This window comes from Columba livia, chromosome 9, assembly GCF_036013475.1.
Source record: "Columba livia isolate bColLiv1 breed racing homer chromosome 9, bColLiv1.pat.W.v2, whole genome shotgun sequence".
NCBI lineage: Eukaryota > Metazoa > Chordata > Aves > Columbiformes > Columbidae > Columba > Columba livia.
Window position 1 is genome coordinate 12,741,259 of NC_088610.1, and position 23,276 is coordinate 12,764,534.

The 23,276-nt window shown below is 45.7% G+C and overlaps 1 protein-coding gene across 4 annotated transcripts in view; it reads left to right on the plus strand.

The window, feature by feature from the left end:
- The window catches only part of PLD1 (phospholipase D1), a 76,364-nt gene extending 57,680 nt beyond the window's left edge, over window positions 1–18,684 (plus strand). For all 4 annotated transcript variants that reach the window (XM_065073844.1, XM_065073845.1, XM_005512011.3 and 1 more), the window contains 8 exons: window positions 2,978–3,088; window positions 3,823–3,911; window positions 7,789–7,902; window positions 8,838–8,887; window positions 9,851–9,985; window positions 11,958–12,111; window positions 12,775–12,889; window positions 13,437–18,684. In XM_065073844.1, the coding sequence (XP_064929916.1) occupies window positions 2,978–3,088; window positions 3,823–3,911; window positions 7,789–7,902; window positions 8,838–8,887; window positions 9,851–9,985; window positions 11,958–12,111; window positions 12,775–12,889; window positions 13,437–13,661 (993 nt within the window). In that variant the 3' untranslated portion in view covers window positions 13,662–18,684. The remainder of the gene's footprint in view (window positions 1–2,977; window positions 3,089–3,822; window positions 3,912–7,788; window positions 7,903–8,837; window positions 8,888–9,850; window positions 9,986–11,957; window positions 12,112–12,774; window positions 12,890–13,436) is intronic.
- Window positions 18,685–23,276: the final 4,592 nt, after the last annotated feature.

Consider the following 23,276-nt stretch of genomic DNA (forward strand, 5'->3'; position numbering starts at 1 on the left):
CTCAAACCAGCTCACTTTAAATACCATTACAGAAAAGACGATATGTGAGATGAAATATGAGTGCCAAGGGAAGGCTTGTGTAGGAAACTTCAACTTCAGACACATGGTGTGAATTTTGGGATTGTCCTGTGCAGTTGGACTTGATGATCCTTGTGGGGCCCTTCCAACGCAGGACATTCTGTGATTCAAGGTGTTTATTTGTTTGTGAGTGTCACAGCTGCAGCTTCGTTCCTTGGGGTGTGTGCCGCATCCGTGTGATGTACCATTGGTGGCTGCAGAGCCACCAGTGCTGGTGGCCTTGTCCTGCCACGTCCTCACCTCTCACTGTGCCTGTGGAGCTGCTCCATGATCAGTTCTGGCCTCTGAAGCGATACAGGTTAAAAATAACCTTATTTTGAGGAGGTCTAAGCTGGCTGCTCTGCTGCCTGAGCCAGCATCTTCTAACATCTCTTCTTCTCCCTGCATGTGAATTTGAGGTTGGACCTGATGTAAGTGTTTTGGGTGGTGATGAGCCATGACACATTGTTCTGGGGTGAGGGCAGAGGGACGATGGTCCCATAACAGCGGCAGCTGGTGTGTGGAGAGAGCTGGGAGCTGATGTGTGGAGTGCACAAGAGGAGGGCAGGGAAGGGCAGGTGGGTGATGTGATGGTGCTGGAAAGGGATGGTCCTGAGTGATAATTCTGCTCCATCTGCTGACATCCCTGGTTTGGAATAGACTTGTCTTCCAGCAGTAACGTTGTCTTTCAAAGCAAGAGGCTTTGGTGTTACCAAGCTCTTAGTTCAGAAAAGGAATTTTATTCCTCATTCCCAGCATTTCAGCTATTGCCGCTATAAATGAGGGTGTGGACATTACTTTGCTCAGGGCTCAGCAGCTTATCGTGAAAATAAAAGTATCTCTTTGAAGTGTGGACAAAGTTCACAAGTGGGAGAAAAAACAAAAAAGGTTTAAATATCAGTACTTTTAATACTAGGAAGCTACAGTCTGTAACTTTCTGAAGCGTAATTCCAGAGTGCCTTTGCTGATGTTCCCCAGCCCGCAAGGACATGCTTTGTGTCCCCAGGTTCTCAGTGCAGCAGGACAGAGGCAGGGAAGGGGCTGCTCAGGACCAGCTGTGCTCAGAAAGGTGCAAGGGCTGCGACCGCCTGCCCGGGCTACAGAAAAGCTGGTTTTCTGTCCCTATTACTGCAAATGGTGGAATTTTGTTCACTAGCTCTGTCTGCCGTGGTGCTCGGCGGGGTCTAGCAGTGCCAGCCTGGGATGTGTGGGAGCTCTTAGCGTTGGCTTTGCAAACCAAATGCGTGACAAAACCCCATGGGCAGGAGCCTTGCAGAGGTTTATGCAAGCGAAGGGCAGCTCTTTGGGATCAGCAGAGGCTGTGATGGCCCTTGCATGCAGGCTGGCTCCCTCACCCAAGCATCTGTGACCTCAGCATCCAGTTCAGGAGGCTGCAGGGTGTTCCCAAGCAAACAACCAGATGGGATAGTTGCAGGATCTCTTTTTTTAGTGACCTGTGGGAGAGAGCTTCTTCTGTCCTAGGGAGGGAATTAGTTCCTGTGCTACTTATTGTAATAATACCCTCAGTGCTACCTCCAGAGATGCTCTGGAGAGCAGAGGATTGGTTTGGTTATGGCACACAGTGCCTGGGTGAGAGGACTGAATCCTTATCTACTGATACACTGCTTTAGCTGTTCAGGTAATTAATTAAGCAGTCCAAGGTCATCAACCATCCCATGGCCAGCAGCCTGCTTTGATCATGACAAGGTGACAGCAGAGTATAGTCAGACTATCAGAGATATCGAGGGAACAAGGAGAGCAACATGGGGCAAAGCAGAATCTGGACATGGAGAACTGAAAGAAATCCGTGGGAGAGATTTACAGAGAAAAATGTTGCTGAGCCCCGAAAGAGATCAGGATTTTGCCCGTAATGACACACACATTTCACAGATCTTCAGCATTTGGATCTTATCCTGTGTGTGACTGAGCCTGAATGCTTCTATAATGGCTGCATTGAGATGTTTTAAGACTATTATTTCCATGATTTTGTCTTGACAATGTTTAAAGACAGAGGCTACTCATGAGTAATTATTTCCCCTGAGCAGGTACTCTGCCAAACACTTACATTTCCATCTAAGAAAATGTTACTCAGGGCATAATGCGGTTGCTTGTTGACTCAAAGCTCAGGAGCGGGAGATGCTGCAGCATCTCTGGCTGTCAGGGACGGGAAGCTGCCTGCCGCAGGGATTGCTCAGCATGGCTGGGAGCATGAACAAAGGTTGTTTCTCGTATCGGTTTGGCTCTTTTGCACAGAAACTGCAGGAGGCAGAGGGAGAACATGCCCTGGGGATCTTGTGGCATCTACTTTGGAAGTGGATTTCCAGTAAAAATTAATAAGTGTGGGCAACTGAACTGCTATGAATTTTAAGTCATGTCATCACAAATCAGATGGCTTGTGCAATAATTTGGCAGAAGAAATATATGCCCTCAAGTGCTCAGGACAAAGACATGGATGTGGCCTGTGTTTTCCAACTGACTATATAATTATGTATTGCCTGTTCATAGGGAAAAACTCATTGCCTCAGCTGAAGACCCACTTTAAAAAGTGCTGGGGAGGAGAATACTGACTGGATGAGCACCCCTAAAGCTTGGAAGTTTAGCTTGTTTCAGATGCAGTTTATTATAAGACCTTAAGCAAGAAAGAGACTTGTGTGCTGCTTCTGTTGCACCTAGAGCTGCTCAGGTGGGAGAGGGCAATTATGTTTTAAATCAAAAAATTATTAAGCATTAATACTATTTTTGAGCATACTTTCTCTTTGTTACAAATGCAGCATAAATGATAAATTATGCACAAATTAACTCACTTAGTGGAATCCTGACAGGCAACTGGTGCACGGACGAGCGTGGCCTCTTAAATAATTCAGTTGCTGTGGTGTCCTGGATGGGACAGAGCTGAAGACGTTGATCTTTTGCTTTCTAGGTGATCCGTTCTGCTGCTGACTGGTCAGCTGGCATTAAATACCATGAGGAGTCCATCCACAACGCCTACATCAGCGTGATAGAAAACAGCAAGCACTACATATACATTGAAGTGAGTGGCAATGAGGGAAGGCAGAAGGGTCGGGGTGCTCTAGGCTGGGCTTGCAGCCATCAAGAGGGTAATTCTACTTCTTGAGGTTTGGTCTTAAATTTTTTTGTGAATTTAGACACATGGGGATATTAATACAGCATCTGTTCTGAATTTTTGGGGCTGTTTCCATTTATTTCAGCCATCTTTGGACCAGGCTGATGGGTTTGTACCCTAACAGCCATCTGACCGCAGGGTGGAAAAAGGTAAACCCCTCCTTTATGAGCATCTTTCCAAAATTGCCAGCAGCTCCCAGGGCCTGTGCAATAGCCTTTCTGTCCCCTCCATGGCTTTTCAGTGTCCCCTGTGGTTGCGCAAATCTTCCACACATAGGGCTGGTCTTGTGTTGGTCTTGCATCCCTGCAGCCTTGAGCTGCAGCAATCTCCTGTGTCACAGTGACCCTCAGCGCTGGCTGAACAGAGATCCTTGTTCTCCTTTTTTTATTCTTTTAGTCTCTTGTTAGGACATTCTCTATGTGAACTTTCTAAGGAGTGTGATTAATAAGGACTAATTCATTCCCTAAGTGAGCACAGACACACACATGATTTAATGATAATAATAAGAGGAAGCGTCTGCTCAAATGGCACACATAACCCAGCTATCTTTAGTTGCCCTTGGTCTGAAATCAAGCATGCAGATTTTATTCTTGTTCGTTGTTGGCAGTGTCTGACAGTAGCTTTGCTTGCTTTTCCGGCAGAACCAGTTTTTTATTAGCTGTGCTGATGACAAAGTTGTCTGGAACAAGATCGGCGATGCAATTGCTCAGAGGATTCTTAAAGCTCACAGGTAACCAACTCTTAACAAAGCAATGAAAGTCTTCCAGGGGCATTTACATGGTGTGGTGTAAAATAATATCTTAATGGACATGTGCTGTAGCTTTTCCAGTGCAGAAGTGATGTGGTCAAACATCTGCTTGTGTTTGCAGCAGTGAGATTCTTTGGTGGTTTATCTGCAGCCAGGAAGTGATTTTCTGTACTTACCATGATGCAAATGTATTTTTAACTAGGGAACTTGTTTAAAAGCAGGTCCTTTGTACTCCAGTTCAGTGACACCTTTGCTCCATATCCAACCAGTCTTGAGCTATGTGGTAAGGCAAGTGAATGGGTAAGAAGGTTGAACAGGGATTTGTGGCTCATTTAATTTTATCTATAGAGAGGATTGGCTTCAAACAAGGGAAGGAAACATGTTTGAGGATTGGACTGCAGGGTTCAGCTATTGTTTGAACAACTTTTTCTGGTAAGAGCTAGAGGGTATTTAAAACCTCCAGCCATTGCAAGGGAACAGTCATTTGTTCCCAGATGGATCAAACCCAGCCACATTTTAGACACTCCTTTTATTTCAACATGCATAATCCCGTGCTAAATTCAATACCACAGGTAGTGGCTTGTCTTTGCTTTGATCCTGGACAACCTTGAGGTTGTTCTCCTAGAGTCAGTCTTTAAGATACATATATGTCATAGTCTAAAAATATATCCTGGTCTGGCTAGGCTGATATACAGAAAGTTTTCCAAACATCTTCCTTTCTTCTCTCATCCACTTTTTTGCCATACATGGACACATTCCTTGCAGTGATTATTTTTTCCATGTTGTAGTTGTCCAGAGCTATCCAGGGGCTGCTTTCCCAGAGGAACTCTCTCCGGAGTCAGAGAAATTTCCCTCTCTTTGGCACCTGAGCTTGGAAATACCCACTTGGGTAAAGGCAACCAAGCCAAGCCAGACAGACAGACACGGGGACACAGGCAGTATGGGGCTGCCATGGGACAGGCTGTGTTGGGAGGTGGGATGGAAAGAGGAGCACTATTCACACCAGGAGAGCACAGGTGTTATCTGCTCTTCAATCAACAATAGAGCAGAGTAACAGGGTGGAGTTGCTGGTAATCTGTGAGCTGTATCGCCCAAATAATTGAAATTACCTAAGGATGAAAGGCTGGGGTGGATTTTCTCACCTGAGGTAAATGAGAAGTTGTGCCAGTGCTGTGCAAGGTGGGAAACACAGAAAAATAAGCATAATATTATATTATTAATTATTATTAATGAGTCCTGTGATATGGCTGAGGTGCAGGCAAGCAGCTGGGAATGGCATCCCTGGTGTTGGCGTTGCAACCCCAAGCCTCGCAGTCAGCCGGACATGGTGTCCCTATGGGGTGTCCCCTTGGAAAGCCTTCTTTTAGCGATGCTACCGAGGTAGCAGCAAATTCTGCAGGTAATCTGTTAAGATTTTCCTGTTATATAAAGTGTGTGTAACAGGTGTCATTCTGTCCAGACATCAAAAAGTCTAGCACAAAAGGGAGTTACACAATTTCTTCAGTGACCCGTTTTTTAGATGTGATGCTCATTTCTGTATTACTCTAATTTTATGCCAATATTGTGCCAACCTAATGTCAGTGATTCCTAACTGAATATAAGATTCCAGTTCTGCACACTCTAGAGTGCTTGGCATTGCCTAAGATTAAAAGTAAATTCAGACCTAAAGGGTTTGTATCAAATGCTCATGCTCCAAACTGTCCCAGGAAAAGAGTGTAGGTGAAGCACAAATGCTTAATTGTAAAATAAGTTCTTTAGTTAAGGTTGTACACTTCTCACTCTTGTAGACTAAATATTTTCTACTGATGTAATTAATAACATTCTTTTCTTGGTTTCCTTTTTTTTTTTTTTGTTTTTTCCATGGGTGGCTCTTTGACTAGTTTAATAAACACTGGGCTTAGACAAACAAGCTGCCTTTTGGGGATGCTTTTGTTGGTAGATCCTTTTCATGATACAAACAGGCTTAACTTCAAAGTCACTCGTTGCGAATGGGTAAGACCTCATTAGCTGTTGCTAAGGTCTGCTGTCAGACTAAAGCTAGCTTACAGTGCATAGCACAGCTATAAGGAGGTGCTGGTTGAAATTAAAGAAACCCAGGTCCTCAGAGTCTCCCTCCCAGGTGAGATGAGACCCCAGTTCTTCACGATTCCTGTGCCCTTAAATGCACAGCCACAACTTGCTTGAGGAAGAAATGGTTTTAAGAAAAACTGAAGGCTGGCTCATTTTCAGGCTGCTCATGAGATGGTTTTGTTCTGATTTAAAGTGTGTTTGCCATCTAGTGGCAGCATCTTTCGATGGAGCATCATCATCCTTCTCCTCTTCCTCCTCCTCTGGGCACAGGCCAGGGAGTTGCCAGCACCCATGGGTGCCTGGAAAGTGCTGGCAGAGCAGATCCATCTGGCATTTGTCCACAAAGAAAACCCCAAAGTGGGCTTTAAGGAAAGCCCCAGGCAGTGCTGCAGTCATGGCTTGGGTAATCCTGGATAAGATCACAGTTTGGATACAGTTACAACCCAAGGTTCCAGTATAGGTTGGGAAATTACATATTAGAGAGCAGTGTAGGGGAAAGGGACCTGGGGGTCCTGGTGGACAACAGGATGACCATGAGCCAGCACTGTGCCCTTGTGGCCAGGAAGGCCAATGGCATCCTGGGGTGTATTAGAAGGGGGGTGGCTAGTAGATCGAGAGAGGTCCTCCTTCCCCTCTACTCCGCCCTGGTGAGACCACATCTGGAATATTGTGTCCAGTTCTGGGCCCCTCAGTTCAAGAAGGACAGGGAACTGCTGGAGAGGGTCCAGCGTAGGGCAACGAAGATGATTAAGGGAGTGGAGCACCTCCCTTATGAAGAAAGGCTGAGGGAGCTGGGGCTCTTTAGTTTGGAGAAGAGGAGACTAAGGGGGGACCTCATTAATGTTTATAAATATATAAAGGGTGAGTGCCATGAGGATGGAGCCAGGCTCTTCTCGGTGGCCAACAGTGATAGGACAAGGGGTAATGGGATCAAGCTGGAACACAAGAGGTTCCGCTTAAATTTGAGAAAAAACTTCTTCTCAGTGAGGGTGACAGACACTGGAACAGGCTGCCCAGGGAGGTTGTGGAGTCTCCTCTCTGGAGACATTCAAAACCCACCTGGAAATGTTCCTGTGCGACCTCAACTAGGCGTTCCTGCTCCAGCAGGGGGATTGGACTAGATGATCTTTTGAGGTCCCTTCCAATCCCAAACATACTGTGATACTGTGATACAGTTTAGTTTGTGGATCTCCGGTGGAATGGAGTGTTTGTAGGCTGTGATGTATTGGTCAAATGCTTGCCTTCCTGAATGATCAATGTTTTCCTCGTGCCCAGAGCTTTTTCCACTTTTTATGATGTTTCTCACTTCTGAAATCCAGGATGCAGTGGAAATGTCAGGTTAGATTTTGGTTTTCTGCCTGTGATAGCCCTGTAATCTTTGCTGTGGACTGCTGGGCGGTGGTACGCACCGGTCTGCACCAGTATCCATGTGACTGGGCTGTTGGGGTGCTCGAACAAACTTAGATAGTGGCAGACACAATCTGAAAAATAATTAGCCTGCCCTTGAACTTCAGTGAAAACATGTTTCTTTTCCTTTAGCTCTTGTTGTCTGCTGAGAGTAAATTACTTCTTCTCCCCCAAGGGTCTGAGAACTCACTGAAGTACTGATGACAGGTGATGAAGACCTGAAACTGGAAATACACTTCACACTTTTGCTCCCTTAAAATTTGTGTAGCAGCCTTGGATGGAAACTAAGTCAGTCAGCACAGGGAAAGCAAAACCAAAGGGACTAACCTTGTATGAGACTGTAACATTTGCAGCCTAATATTCCCCCAAACTATCATTTCAGGGAAAACAAACGTTTCCGAGTCTATGTGGTGATCCCGCTGCTGCCTGGGTTTGAAGGAGACATCTCAACCGGCGGGGGGAACGCACTGCAGGCCATTATGCACTTCAACTACAGGTACTGCGGGCAGGGCTGTCAGAGACCCCCCCATCGCCACGCTCTGTTGGGTGGGAGAGCTGGGCTTTGTCTCCACATCAGCCTTTTCAGTTGATTTTTCGCCTGGCTCTGTCCATCAGCCCTGCAAAGGCAATGGCATCTTCCCCAGTGCTGTTCTTCTGCTCTGGGGTGTGTTGCTTGGGGGGCATGTGCAACACAGCAGTGGTGCTGGGAGGCCCTGTACTGGGATATGGGGTATAGAGGAAAGTAAAACGGCCCAAGATGAGATGGCTTTACTGGAAAACTGCTGTGTTATGGTAGGGCCAGGGCACAGGCAGTCTGTGGAGAGTACTGCTGCCTCTGGAGTGAAATCTGCCTCGTCTGCAGGGGTCCCACTGCACCTCTGTAAGGACAAGCAGGACAGGAGATGCAAGCAGAAGGAAAGCAGCACATCTCCCTAACCAGGCCCTTCTGCTTGAGCTTTCTTCCACATGGGGAACACAGGTCTTTAGAAATTGCCCATGGGTGGTTGTTTTGTTTTTAAACAAGATGTCAGCTGTGGCTTTTCCAGCCCACCCATACTCGCAAAAGCTCCCTGACCTGGTGTTCTGCTTGTGTTGACTTTCTTTCTTGTCGCTTCGCGTTCAGACCTGTAGTACAGACAGTAGCAGCCCTGTTTATAATGTGTTTATCATCATTGTGGTGTGCCGTAGAAGGCAAAAATGCTCCCCAGCTCCTACACGGACTGGTAGGAACTCCTTTAGGAAATGAGCAGTTCTTGATATGTTGACAGTCATTTGGGAAGAATGTGTGTTCTGGAAGCACCATGTTCCTTCTGCTTTCATGGGGTATTTAAGAAGCATCTGTGTTTGTGATTTACCTCGCCCGGTTCTGCCTCAGCATATGCCACTGCCTCAAGTTGTGGTTGTGCTGACGGCTGCCTACCTTCTTTCCAGGACCATGTGCCGAGGAGAAAACTCAATCCTGGGCCAGCTGAAGGCAGAGGGTAAGAGCTTTATTCCTCTCCTTTACGTTACTTAGTCTTGGGATGCTGCTGTTTGATGGATATGGCTATAACATGTAAATCAGATTCTCCAGCTTCTTATTAGCATGGGTTTGCTGTGGCTGAGGAGTTCGGATGTGGATTAGGGCATCTCCCAGAAATGTGAGCTACAGTTGTGCAGAGTTGGTGGGCGACCTCCTGCCCTGCTGTCACTCGTGGCCAGGTCTGTCGGGTCACACAAGCTGTGGCCAGTTGTCAGACTTGGATGGGATGCAGCCAGGATCCGGAGGAGGGGAGGACCCCAGGGAGGAGCCCAGCGCAGTTGCAGCTGCTCAGGATCGTGTTATTTGGAAAATGTCCTGAACCAGGTCACGCTTCTGGGAGCGATGAGCCCTCAGCCTCCCCTGTGAATCCCACCCTGGGCTGTTTCCTCACTGTGAGGGTCCCTGCTTGGATTTGCTCTGCTGGGAATCAGAGCACCGTGAAAACCCACATATCACAAATACTGGGGGTGTACATAATGCCTCATTCGTTCTGGGTCTGAACAAATCTGAACTGCAAGTACATTAGGACATATTTTCCATACTGTGCATGGACAAAACACCTGCTTCCAGCCTCCTTTCTGCAGGGTCTGCAGAAGAACAGTTGCATAGTCCAGTTATTTTAAGATGTTAGGATCAATTGTGCACGCTTGTGTGCTGTGTGAGGGAGATCGGGGTCATTTCTCTCCAAAGTAGAAGTATCTGAGCAGGCAGCAGATCAGAGCAGCACAGAGAGCCCACAGGCAGCTTTTAAAGTCTATTTTTAAAGAAACTTATTTCCATTATCTGGTTTTTATTATTACTATTTTTTTAAAAAATGTCAAAAGTGAACTGTTATTCATATGGGTCTGTATATAAGGAGAGTCTTTGTCTATCTTCCAACTCTCTCATCCCATCAGTTTTGTTCTTTTTTTTTAATTTTCAGTTGGAGATAAGTGGATAAACTACATATCATTCTGTGGACTTCGAACATACGCAGAGTTGGAAGGAAAACTAGTCACAGAGCTCATCTATGTTCACAGCAAACTGCTTATTGCTGATGACAACACAGTTATAATTGGTGAGCAGGGGGCTTGCAGGAGGGATGTGGACCACTCGATTATATCTGGATTAGTCCCTTTGCTTTTTCTCCCTGTGCTCAGTGCAGGCTGCAGAGCCATGTGCTTTTCTATGTTGTGATTTCTTTCTTGTGAAATATTTTGCTGTTTAAAAAAATACCATAAATTCATCAGGAGGGTAGGTAGGAGGGAGGAAAGGATTTGGAGGGCTGTCACTTAATTTGTTTTTCTAAAATGGTTTTAAATCTCTGTGTAACAGTGAAGAGAATCCCAGTGGAGGGAATATTGTCCATCTGTCTTGTATCAAACTCTGCTCTAGCAGGAAGACTTGTGAGACTTGTCATCTGTTCCTTAAAGAACAGAATGTGCTGTAAAATTTGGAAGGTTTGGACAACATGTGTCATTTATCAGCTCCATTTCCTAAGAATGGAGAAATATGTTATAACAAGAAATAGATATAATTTCATTCTTTTCTTTTTACCATATTTATTATGAGATCACAAAGCAAAGACAAGAGACTTCAGGCTCAGAGTTCTACATTGCAGAAAAGCAGAATTTTAGCCTGTTTCTTTAAAGAAACCCTTTTCAATCTGTTATATCAGCAACGAAAACTTTGTCAGAGAATAACTTAATACCAGATTTTGCAAGACTCAAAGTATTCCCTTCCTTCACAGCAGCAATTCAGCCTGTAGTCCCAGCTGACCTGGGATTAGGTTTGCCCCTCTCAGTGGTCAGACCCCATCTCCAGTACATGGAGCAGCCCAGGGACAGTTTTATTATTGCAGCAGATGCAACTGTGATGGTCTGGGAGTCTGAAACAGCCCTTTAATTTGTGTTTTCTGTACCTGTAAGCCTGAGGACTCTTTTATACAGCATGTACATCCATGGTGATGGGTACGGTGATAGAGACCCAGTGTCATCCCTTTTTCACCCAAGAAAGAGACAGTGCTTGGAAATAAAATGCTAACGGGGCCACCAACCAGGAGAGGGAGGTGAAAGGCTGGAGAGGGGCTTAGTTTGTTTTTCCTCTGGAGGTGTAAGATCCCCTTGCATTAATTCAGTCACTGTGAAAGCTTCATGGCTAACTGGTGCCTGGGGGTCTCTTACAGAGCTAGAGGCTGTGTCTGGAGATTGTTGCTGCTGTTTGGTCATTCCTGTGGGTTAATGACCTGATGACTCCTATCACTGGTTTTATCTTGCCATTCCCCTGGAGCAAACAAGCACTGTGGTGTCTCCTGCACCTCAGCTTCTGACATCTAAATGGAACAGAGAAAGCCTTGGCGGGGGATAAAGCCTCAGCTGGTCTCCAGCAAGGCTGTGGGTGTCAGACCCTGCATGACATATGGGGAGCTCCCACCATGGTGCAGAGTCAGGGCTGGAGCCACTGCACAAGCCCAGCACCCAAACCCTTATGTGCATGGGGTGGTGCATTTTGGAGAGGTGGTTACCCACAGCAGGGAGATGGCATCCTTCTTCCTAGATTTCCCCTCCTGAAAACCTCTACCTCTCAAATGCAAATGAAAAACTTCCCCTCTTTGTGCTACTGAAGGTAGGAGTGAATTTACCCATGGAGGCTGTCCTGTGTCAGCTAGCGTGGTATCCAAACCACATGCCATAAAGACCTTTGAAAGCCATGTCATCCTTCAGCAAAAGCATCTGGGAAATTACAGAGAGAATGAACTTTTGAAAATGTTGGCTGGGGCTTGGCTGTGATGTAACCTTCTTCTAAGCCTGGAGCTTTTGAAGCCTGCAAAATTTAGGTGTTTTTTTCCCTCCCCTAAATCCTGCTCTCAGGATCTGTTTTCCTAAGGAAGCCCCTCTGGACGGGGTTTTACCTTGCAAAGCCATGGCTGGTTTCCTGTGAAGAAGAGGGATGTGGAAGTTCTTGGGGGCAGTGGGTAGTGATGGAAAATGTGCAGGAGCATCTCCTGAAGCAAGTGATGCATTGCTGGTGCTTGCATTTCCCCTCACTAGGCTCTGCCAACATCAATGACCGCAGCATGCTGGGCAAGCGGGACAGCGAGATCGCCATCATCGTGCAGGACACTGAGACCGTCCCCTCGGTGATGGATGGAGAGGATTACAGCGCTGGGAAGTTTGCCCAGTCCCTCCGGCTGCGCTGCTTCAGGTGGGATGCGTGAGGCTGAGTGCAGGGATGCAGATGGGACTCGGAGCTCAGGATTACTCCTGCCCACAGCCTTTCAAACCAATGCAGCTGCTGCCACCTGCTCAGATTTAGCATTGTCTGGCCTGGACTTAGCGCAGAGTTTTGCTGCTGTTTCCCTGGCATTAGCCTTTCTCACACAGCTCTTGTCCTCAGTTTGGCAGCTTGACTTACAAATCCTTTAGCTCAAGGGTTTTGCTAGGAGAGCTCATAAACAAGACAGCGATATTTTGCCTCCAGATCCTGTTTTCACACTCCCTTAATTTTGGGTGACAGTGTCTCTTTCTAATGGAAGTTTCCTCACTTGGAGCAGCCATCTGGCCCACAACACGGCCATTTTTCCATTAAGACATTTTTCTTTTTTTTTTTTTTTTTTTAATTTTATTTTATTTTATTTTATTTTGTTCCCATCTGGACAGTTATTGCACAGAAAGAAAAAAAAGGAGAAACTCGTGCAAGTGTCAAGGCTGACAGACTATTGCAGGGGACGGGAGTGGGAGGCTGCTGGGAGAACATGGGGTTTGGCAAGTCCCAAGGAAACTTTTCCTCCCCTGGCGTTCCTCAGCAGGGGGAGCGCCTGGTGCTACAGTATCCATAAGCATCAGTCCCTTTGTCTTCTCTTCTCAGGGTTGTCCTTGGCGGCTCAGATCTCAGTCCAGAACATCAGGATCCCGTCTGTGACAAATTCTTCAAGGAAGTGTGGATTTCTACCGCGGCTCGCAATGCCACCATCTTTGATAAGGTGAGAGAATGTGGTACCTTTCCCCTTCCTCCATCCCATGTGGCAGCAGCAGATGCTGCAGCACAGGGAGGGTGAGGACAGCAGGTCCAGCTCCAGGAGCTGGAGATGCTTTGAGGGAGCAAGTAGTGTTGGATGCAAGAGCTGTGAACAAGAAACTGCAGTTTGTGCATCCTCAAAGTGTGACAGCAGCCCAAGATGGCTACAGGTCTGATTTTTCATTTTATTTGTATCAGCTGTAGCTCCAGTGGATTACTGCAGTGTATTTATTGCTTCCAGCTGGCCATAGCCCAACTGGAGTAGAAGTAAATTTTACTTATTGTTTCTAATGAGCTTTTGCAGTGGTCAGAAAAATCCCTTGAGCTTCCCCTCTGCCTGCTCCGCAGTGTCACAGACAGGCACATAACGTCTGCCCTCTCTGTTCTTCAGGCTGTAAATTAAGTCACTCCCAGCCTGGGGAATTTGTATTGGATGTTTTGGTCTTTCTCTGGAGCTCTGCATTGCACTATTTCCCCCACTCTGACATGCCACTTCTTTCTGTTTTGATCAGGTTTTTCGATGCCTTCCCAGTGACCAGGTGAATAATTTAACCCAACTGCGTGATTTCATCAACAAGCCCAAATTAGCGAATGATGATCCTGTGAAAGCAGCAGAAGAACTAAAAAAGATTCGTGGGTTTTTAGTACAATTCCCTTTTCGTTTTCTGGAGGAAGAGTATTTGCTTCCCTCCGTTGGAACAAAAGAGTCCATGGTACCCATGGAGGTTTGGACTTAAAAAGATGCAGACTGCTTCATGTTTTTAAAGTCTGGTTCTCTAGAGACAAGTTGATGAACAATATGGGATTTCAGAAAGCTTTTTATGGTTAAAGGAGGTGAAAAAGATCTTCACCAAGCTAATGTGCCTTTCTTAAGGATTTTGGTGGAACTTGAAGCAAATCAACACTAGCAAAGGAGAGGGGCAGAAAGACTTGGAAGTCATGGAAAAAGAGAAGTTCAGCCTCTGAAGGAGTTACTTCTTAAGACACGTTCTGAGCACCTAAAGGATCCAGGCCACTTCTAGGATAGGAAACAGAAGTTGTTGCTGCTGCCAGCTGTGTTCTGTGGTTGCATCCCTACCATGGTCGTGCTGGGGCTGCGCAGGAGTCATGGGCTGCGTGTGCTCCTGAGGTTTTTGGGCATCCATACCCTGGATGGCTGGATTCCCATATCTCACCCCTTCGTCCGCCTTCAGAGCACGTTGGGAAGTGCTGCTGAGTGCTGCCAGGGGCTGTCCTGCAGTTTGCCCATGTAGGTCTTGCACGTCTCAAATGGAAACAGACCAACAATCTTGTATCAGAATCAGCATTTCAGTCTCTTCTCCCCTCTTGGTGGGGGGGTGGGGAAAACCTTGTTTCTACTACCGCTAGAGCAATCATTAGTGCTGATGCACAGCATGGTGCTCCCTGGGTCTTGGCAAAGGGCAGCCTCGGTGGAGCTGGAGGTGTTAGAGATCACAGGAGTTTGCTGGTCTTTGCAGAAACGCAGCACACCGGTTTGTTCAAACTGTGCATAAGGGCTTTCTCCGAGACGATCAAGATTTAAACTCAAGCCTTGGATCTCTGGAGCTGAAGAAAAGCGAGGCACTGCCTGTAATGGGACAGAAACTCGAAAGCCAGTATGGGCTGGACTAAGCTCTGTGCTCTGGGTCCTCCATTCTGGTATCTGGACTGCAGTACATAGGTGGACTTTTCTTTCCATTCCCTTTCTCTCTATTTAAAAGAAGGAAAAGGCCATTTAGCCAGAGCTAAAGCTGTGCTCAGAATGAGCTGAGATGTCACTTTGTAGATGGGGTAAATGCAAAGGGGAAGGTGAGCAGTTAGCAAAGCCTTGTCTTTAGTCTGCTTTGCTATTAGACCAGCCACAATCTTCAACTCAGTCATGCAGGACGTGTCTTCCCAAGCAAGGTAAAACTCAGCATGCCCTTTACTGTTTTCTGTTTCTGTGAGACACTTTCCAAAGCTATTTTGCATCTCACTGTGCAGTGAAGCAGCTTTGATTCTGCATCCCTGGGCAAAACACTACTGCTCCTGGGATGGGGACCTTGTGTGGTGGGTGATGTCCTGGCTCTTTACTCCATCCTCTCTCCTGCAATGACTGTGTCTCCTGATTTCACGTCCAGGAAGAGATGTTCCCTGGCAGTCAGCAGTGCTGTGTCAAACACTAAGACATCAGACTATTAGAAATGCTGAATTAGACTTGGATCTGGAGAAGTGGGAGGCTGAGCTCCTCTGCTGCCGCTGCATCCGAGGGGCTCCCTTTGCTAACTGGGTTTAACCCATTAGCCAAGTCTCCTTAGCCAAAAGACCGGGTAAACTGGTATTTACTTCAGTTCACAAGCAAGTTTCTTTTTTTCCTTTTCTGGCTCTTCCAAGACTCTCAACTGTTTTTAACCAGAAGAGGATCACACCAGTCACTTCACTGTCCACAAACATAGCCAGCCCCTTGTTTTAGACATTTGCCTTCTGCATTTTCAGGCCCATAAACCAGGCACCAGGTAATTCTGTACCTGCTGCATCACTGGAGTAAAGTAACAGCCCCAGATGTTCCTCCAGGGCAGCATGAGTCTCTGCCCTTCCTACAGTCTCCACTGTATTACACTCGTGTTTTGCAGATGCAATTGCCAATGACACACCGTTCTGGTCGGTACATGTGTGTGCTGGTTGGCCTGTGGGAAGTGCACGTGCAGCATTTTATGTGATGATCTTTGGTCCAGGTGGTTGATGCTTTTAGCTGGCATGCTGTAAGCAGATAAGTATGTTCCTTTGATTTTTTTTTTTTTTTTCCTTAAAAAAATCAACCTGGGTTCATACCCAGCAGAGCCAGAGCAGTATGTGCCCTGACCATTTGCAATCAAGAAAGATCAAAGGTGTCTTGTTATTTCACATCAGAGCTTTTATCTCCTGATATGTTTTTAGCTGTTTTAGTTTGAACAAAGCTGCTAACTTTAGACAATTACAGCCTGTCAGAAAATCATTGTAAGTCAGACAGATCTGTATTCAGAGCTGAAAGGGAAGCGCTCATCCCCACCACCCATACACATGAACCGTGAAGAAGTGCGAGACTCCTCTCATCTTTCAAGTGCTCTTATTGTCCCCATCCTCGTATTAGCAAAGATTCTTGTGATTGTTAAATTATCCTTGTATTGTATTCTAAGATGGTAGGTACCTAACTATTGGGGCTCATAACTCCCATGGTGTTAAGTCTCCCTCTGCCAGGCTGCTTTGGGGGAAAAACACCCTGGTTCTGCACCACTCAGCCCACCCTGTGATGGCTGCTGGTCCCAGGCAACACAGCAGAGCCACAGAGGAAAGGTTTTGCCCACTGATTCTGTATGAAAAGGTGCTAATTAAGAAGGTCTTTTGTTATTAAAGTAGCAGATGGGCTTCACATTGGCTCTGTCTGGGATGAGGTTTCCCTCAGTGGGAACGGAGCCACATTGAACATCCCTCCTCTGTGTTAGTGCTTAATTCATAATACCAGGAATTCAGTAGCATTCAAATGCAAGCAAGGTGTGTGGGGCAGCCTGGGCACAGCGCAGGGAGAGCCCTGTGTCCCCAGAGGCCACAGAATCCCCTCCATGGGTACAGCACTGCACACCCCGAGGAGATGATGGGGCTGGAGTCACTTCCAGTGAAGGCACAAGGCTTGTTCGCACCCTTGGGCTGTGCTGCTCAGACCTGGCTCCTTGGGTTTTCTTTCTTTTATTAAGAAGCCTGTGAGGTTGAACACCTTGAGAGAGGTAATTTCTGCAACTAAACAATCACTACTTCTTAGTCTGTAATACCAGCGTGGGTTTATTTTTAATACCTTCAAACTGGAGAGGATCGCTTACAAATATACAGCACTGTAACAAGTGATGTGGATTCAAGCACTAGCAAACCCAGAAACATGAGCTGTTTCTTGTGACATTTATTTGTTAGCACTATAGGAGATGGGATAACTTCTCCCAGGCTCAGACTTTATTTTGTAACACAGCCCGAGTAGAACACTTTTCTTCTTTAATTTATTCCTTAACAAGTGCCGCTTTGAGAACTCACAATTCTTACTATATATTTTAATAGTCTGTCATTTTTAAATGTGTGTTTTGTTGTATAAAAGTTGGACTGGATAAATGTTTCACTGTAAAATTAATGCATGATTTAAAAAATGAGGAATAAAATGTCATAATATGTAAGAATTTTACAAAAAAATAATTTGTAGGAGACCTACTTCAATGCTCCATGGCAGATGCAAAGTGCTCAGCTCAGTTTCTGCTCTCTTGGTCTCCATTTGTTGCCTGACGTGATGTGACCTTTGCTGGATTAAACCCCCAAATACTCTATTTGCCTTTCTTTTGATCAGGTTGCACAACATGATTTTGCAATTCCGGTGCTGTCCCTGAAGGAGACCTCAGTGCAGGTTATGCATTGCTGGGACCCTGGTAATAATAACTTACAATACCTTCATTCCTTCCAAGGAAACATCCATGCACAATCAAGATCAGATATGGTTTGCTGCTGTTATTTCAGTGTAACAAGTCTTTTGTGCACTTGTAGTAAAGAGAGTTGGAGGGAGTTGTAATCTGTGCACAGAAGCTGCATTCGTGGGGACATTGAAATAAAAGTCTGAATGGTCCTTTAGGTTAATGCTGTCTCCTCCTCCTCCTCCTGCCGAATGTTAAAGACCCAAATCCATGCTGGTCTGAACTGACAAACCTCTATCAGCTGTGCAGCTGCTGCATGGGTTTTTTTCTGGCAGAAAGGACTTGGTCTGTAGGACATGATGGTGGCCAAGGTGAAGAAAGCAAACGGTCTCTGGACCAGGTATGTGGGTGGAGGTTGGCATCTCTTGAGTGGCCCACAAGATGTGAATACACTCTTCACGTTTTGTGACACTCATTCTGCAAATTGTTTCAAATAAGCAAACCCTTCTGCACAGCTGAGATCCTGCTGAAACCAGGAGCTTTGCAGAATCGAGGGTTAAGCCAGGAGCGTTAATGTCATGGCAGTGAATCAAGTTGAGCACGCAAAACTAAGGTATATCAGAGTTGAACAAACTGTACATCGACCACTGAATGCGATGATCCTCTTGGGGTTCATCTTCTTTTTTTTTTTTTTTTTTTTTTAATTTCCTTGCCTGCTTTCTTATATATTTGTGATTATTCTATTTTTAACCTCCCAGTGTGTTTTCATATAATCTCCTCCTTGTAAATAATTCAAATGTACCTCTTTCCTGACACTTGGGAAATGAGAAAAAGTGTCAAAAGTCACAGTTCTGGGAATGGTTGGTTGGTTGTTGGGGTTTTGGGGGGTCTTTTTTTGTTGTGGTGGTCTTTTTGTTTGGTTTGGGTTTTTTTGTTGGTTACTTTGTTTTGGGTTTTGGTGGGGTTTTCTTTTGGGAAGTGTTGTTTCTTGCTTCTGTTTTGGTGGGTTTGGGGTTTTTTTTATCTTTTTGTTGTTGTTGTTGTTTGTTTGGTTTTGGTATTTGTTTGTTTGTTTTGTTTGTTGTTGTTGTTGGTTTTTTTCCTAAATTGTGTCACTAGTTTAAACTAATCAGCAAAAGGAGAGCTTCCACTTCGGCTGTGAGTCCAGGTCTCCATGTGTCTCTACCTTCTGATGGTGCAGTTGTGAACACTGAACATATCCCTTCTGTGAAGGCTGCTGGGATTGAGTTTTGTATCCTTGTTTCTGCTAATGATCGCTTTCCTTTCCGCTCCGTTTGTATCTGGTAAATGATTGTGTATTAATGGACTGAAAATACAACTGATCATCATGTCAAAACATTTGGCTTTGGTCTTATTTCTACTTGTTTTGGAGACTGTGGCCGCATCCTGCGTGTGGGCTGAGTTCTGCCCTTGCATTGGCTGGCAGTGCTGCTCCAGTAGCTGAGATGTGATGGGAAAAGGCCCAGAATCGCAATAAAAATGGCTAGATTCGAGTCATTTGGGTTTTCCTGGAAGAGAGAAGTTGCTGGAGTGAAACAGCACAGAAAGAGAAAATTGGATTTCATAAAATAAATACATTAAAAAATCCTGGTTTAGAAGAGTTTTAATAATCCAGAAGCATTATGAAAGGCACAGACAAAAATGGTCTGTCTCCAAAATGGAATTAACTTGCCGCTGTTCCCTTTAACTTTCAGTAAAAGAAATTCAGCATCGAGAGAGGAAAAAGCCGATTACTGTTGTCCTCCAGGGGGAGAAGAGACGAATAAAGCATCAGTGGCATTTCCAAGCCCTCTTGCAAACTGAAAACAAATTAACTTCTCTGTTTCTTTGGTTTCATCTCCTTCCTCAAATGCCAAAGGGCTCTCTGCATCTTCAAAACTTCCAGAAGCAATCTGTGCCCTTGATAAACACAATAAACTGAGATCAGGGAGCTGGAGCTTCAGGGTGGGGGTGTGTTAGGAAGAGGCAGGCAGCTGCTGATTGACACTGTCAGCTTCTGCTGCCACTCCAGCATCTCACAGCTAATTACATGCTTGCTGCATCCTGTTGACGAGGTCTCGTGGGCAGAGATAACAGCGGGCAGGAGGAATGCGGCCCCCGCTGGGTGCTGCTGGGTGCAGGGGTGCAGGCAGGGTGGGGCGCAGCTGGGGCTGGTGGCTGTGCTGGCTCTGTCTTCCCAACACGGGTTGGTTTCTGTGCTAGCACTGCTGGAGAGCCGCGGTATCTCCATGCAAGCATCTCTCTGAGAAATTAGTGTGAAACCAGAAAGCATAGAGTCATTTTGGTTGGAAGAGACCCTCATCGAGACCAACCGTAACCTGATGCTAGCACTAAACCAGGTCCTTAAGAACCTTGTCTACACATCTTTTAAAACCTCCAGGGATGGTGACTCCACCACTTCCCCTGGCCACCTGTTCCAGTGCTTGACAACCCTTTCTATGAAAATTTTCTTCCTAATGTCCAATCTAAGTGGTGCTGAATCTAGACAGTTTAGGTATCAGTTTGTACGAAGGATCCTTTCCTTTTCCTGTGTGATGTAGGGGCCCAATTTGAGGGCACTGATGCTGCTTTTGCTGTTTTCCCTCTCCCACACATAGGCACATGAAGCTTTTACTGGACACAAATTCATCCATCAGCCGATTAAAAACACAATTGTACACCAGTTTATGGGCTATAGCTGGCACCAGCCGTGCAGGAACATGCTGCCTCTGGTGAAGGTGATGCCAAAACTCCCTCTGACTTTCCTCCAGCCAAAGCCTTTGCTTGATGAACAACTCACAAAGCCTCTAATTTGATGGCTCCTTGCTGAGCAGAAATGCAGCCCACGCCTACCCCAAACACAAAGTGACATTACTTGTGTGTTTAATAGACCTGTTCTTGCCAGGGTGGATTTCTCCATCCCCTTTCGTCTCCTTTCACAGGTCAGCTTCTCCATTGCTGATGTGTCCGCAGCCAAGGATGGAGAATTCCTCTTCTCTACCCCAGCACCAAGCAGATCTGCAGTTTGGGCCTTCATTAGCCATGCATTTATGCACCCAGCTCTCCATAATGTGTCAACTTTTTAATTAGTGCCAGCCTTTTGCATGTATGAAATTACTAATACTCTTTAGTTATTTTTGTAGAGGAGGAAAGTAAGGAAGAAAGAAAAGATTTTGTGAGACAGGTCTAAAGCCACATAAAGAAACACATTTCTTCTCACTGCTTAAAAATCAATCTCGTTTAGTTTCTCTGCAATTGTGCCGGCTCTTCAGATTTTCAAGTACATTTCTGAAGCGTTGATGCGGTAGAGCAAAGGCTTTAAGAGCTTGAATCACAACAGCACTGTGAGTGAAATGCTCAATTTTTTTATTGGAAAAATTAAAAGTGACAGTTTCAAAATTGGTTCCACTGCTTTGATTGATTACTCAGAATATTTAGCTCAAAATTATTATCGCAAGATTTTCTACTGAGGCCCACGGCTGGGATAGAAATTAATTTGGAGAAAGGTGGGGGGGAGTTCTTAAAAAAGAAATCATTCTGCAAAGGAAACTGTTTATACTGAGAATTGGTGATGAGTAATCTCTCCATATTCAGCCCAGTCTTGATAATTAAACATCCTGCACGTTCCCATTTGAGGACAAAGGAGAGGAGGCCTGGGAGACAGCATGATCATGGCTTCACTACAGGTTTCTATTATCTGGAGATTACCGGTGCCCAGCAGAAATAGAGGAGCTCTCTGCATGCTGCTGGGGAGCTGTGTCCTGTGCTGTTGATGGCCTGTCTGTACATCTGTCCCTACTGGGAACCTGCCATGGGCCAAGGGTAATGTGTGTAACCGGGCAGAGGAGTGCTGGAGTCCTGCTGGAAGCCACCGCTCAGAGGGGGACACGGGGATGGTGTGAGTACAAGAGAAATTCAGGAAATTAGAAACTACAAAAATAAAGAGTTGAATAAACAGGTTTTGAGGACTACTTTTTAGTGAACGTCGGAGGTGGGATGTCACAACTCCTGGGCAGTTTTTGGAGCTCACTACTGGCCACAGGACACAGATGCTTTTACATTCTGTTATTCTCTGCCAGGAAAGTTAAACAAGTACCAACACAGTTGTGTCCATAACTGGTTAACTTGGTCTGAGCCCAGTTTGTTAAGCTGCCAAAGACAAACCAAACCAAAACGTGGTATAAATAGCACTATCTCAGTGGGAAAAACTGGCAACGATTAGAAGGTGGGTCCTAGTCAGACAGATATAAGAAGATATAAGATATGAGCTGGATCCATCTCTTAGCTAGATAAACCCCCAGGGCCAAGCTGTGCAGTGGTTGCACCAGGAATTGGGCACCCTCAGGTGCACCATGATGTCTAGGCAGGTGCCATCCCACCATCTTGGTCTTCAGCTTCTCTTTTCCTTGACAGATCCTTGTACACTCCCATATGTTCCTGCAAAAGGCACAGTTTAAAATTAGGCCTGTCACACAGATGCTCCGGTGTCTCCAGATGGACACTGCTCCCTCTGCAGGTCCTGCCCAGGAAGGGACAGAGAGATCAGGTAGGCTGAGCAGTCACCTGGAGAGCCACCCAGCTTCCTGTCTCCCTCCTGCCCACGGCATTGGAGCTCTGTCCTGCTCCTGGTGTGCTGCCTTCAGCGTTTATCTGATTCCTCCAGTTTATCTCACAAAATAAGCAGAAAAGTATTTATATTCTCTCTTCTGGGTTGGTGTCCTTATTTCATTCCTTACCAGCCTCACAGGCTGGAACGTGCCTGTCATATGTCCAAGATAGAAAAAGAAAACATATCCTTCAGAAGATAACTTAGTCTGTTTGACCATCAAGTTTTTACTTTAGACTTGAAAGATGGATTTGAGACCTCAGACTTTGGGTCTTTTTATGTTTTAGGATTTCACACTTTAGAGATTCTTCCTCTTGAAATAGATACATGATTTATGAAACAAAATATAAAGCACTGTAGCTTCAGAAATATGAACTAGATACTGTATATGGAATTGATTTTAGGCATAGTTCATTGCTTTCTTTATACAGAGAAGCCCTATTTTGGCCAGTATCAGAAGTGGAACTGGGAAATTCCAGAAATTAAGACAGCTGCAGCCACAGGCCATGGGCCAACACAGTACAGCAGTTGAAGGATGTTTGTCATTGGAAGTCTCATGTCTTCTGGACTGCAAATCCCAGGTGAACCCCATACATCTGTTAGGACTTTGTGTTGACCAGCACATACTGACTAGAAAGGGTATAGTAGATAATGGTAATAGAACTATGCTGTCTGTATGTAACCTGTGTGCTTAATTGCATGTAGGAATTTAAGGTATATTCCCTTGGGGTCACACAAGAGTGATTTCACTGATAGGTCACTTTTAGGAAACATCCCCCTCTACTCAGCACTGGTGAGGCCCCACCTCGAATCCTGGGTTCAGTGTTGGGCCCCTCATGACAAGAAAGACCTTGAGGTGCTGGAGAAAGTTCAGAAGAGGGCAACAAAGCTGGTGAAGGGTCTGGAGCACAAGTTTGATGAGGAGCAGCTGAGGGATCTGGGGCTGTTTAACCTGGAGAAAAGGAGGCTGAGGGGAGACCTTATCGCTGTCTACAACTACCTGAAAGGCGGTTGTGGCATGGAGGTTGTTGGTCTCTTCTCCCAACTAACAAGTTGGGAGAGGAATGGATGAGAGGAAGTGGCCTCAAGTTGAACCAGGGGAGGTTCAGATTGGATATTAGGAGAAATTTCTTCACGGAAAAGGTTGTCAGGCATTGGAACAGGCTGCCCAGGGCAGTGGTGGAGTCACCATCCCTGGAGGTGTTTAGAAGATGTGTAGATGAAGTTTTTAGGGACATGGTTTAATGCCAGAGTTAGGTTAATGGTTGGATTCAATGATCTTAAACGTCTTTTCCAACCAAAATTATTATATGGTTCTGTGATTAACCTAACTCCTCTTGTTC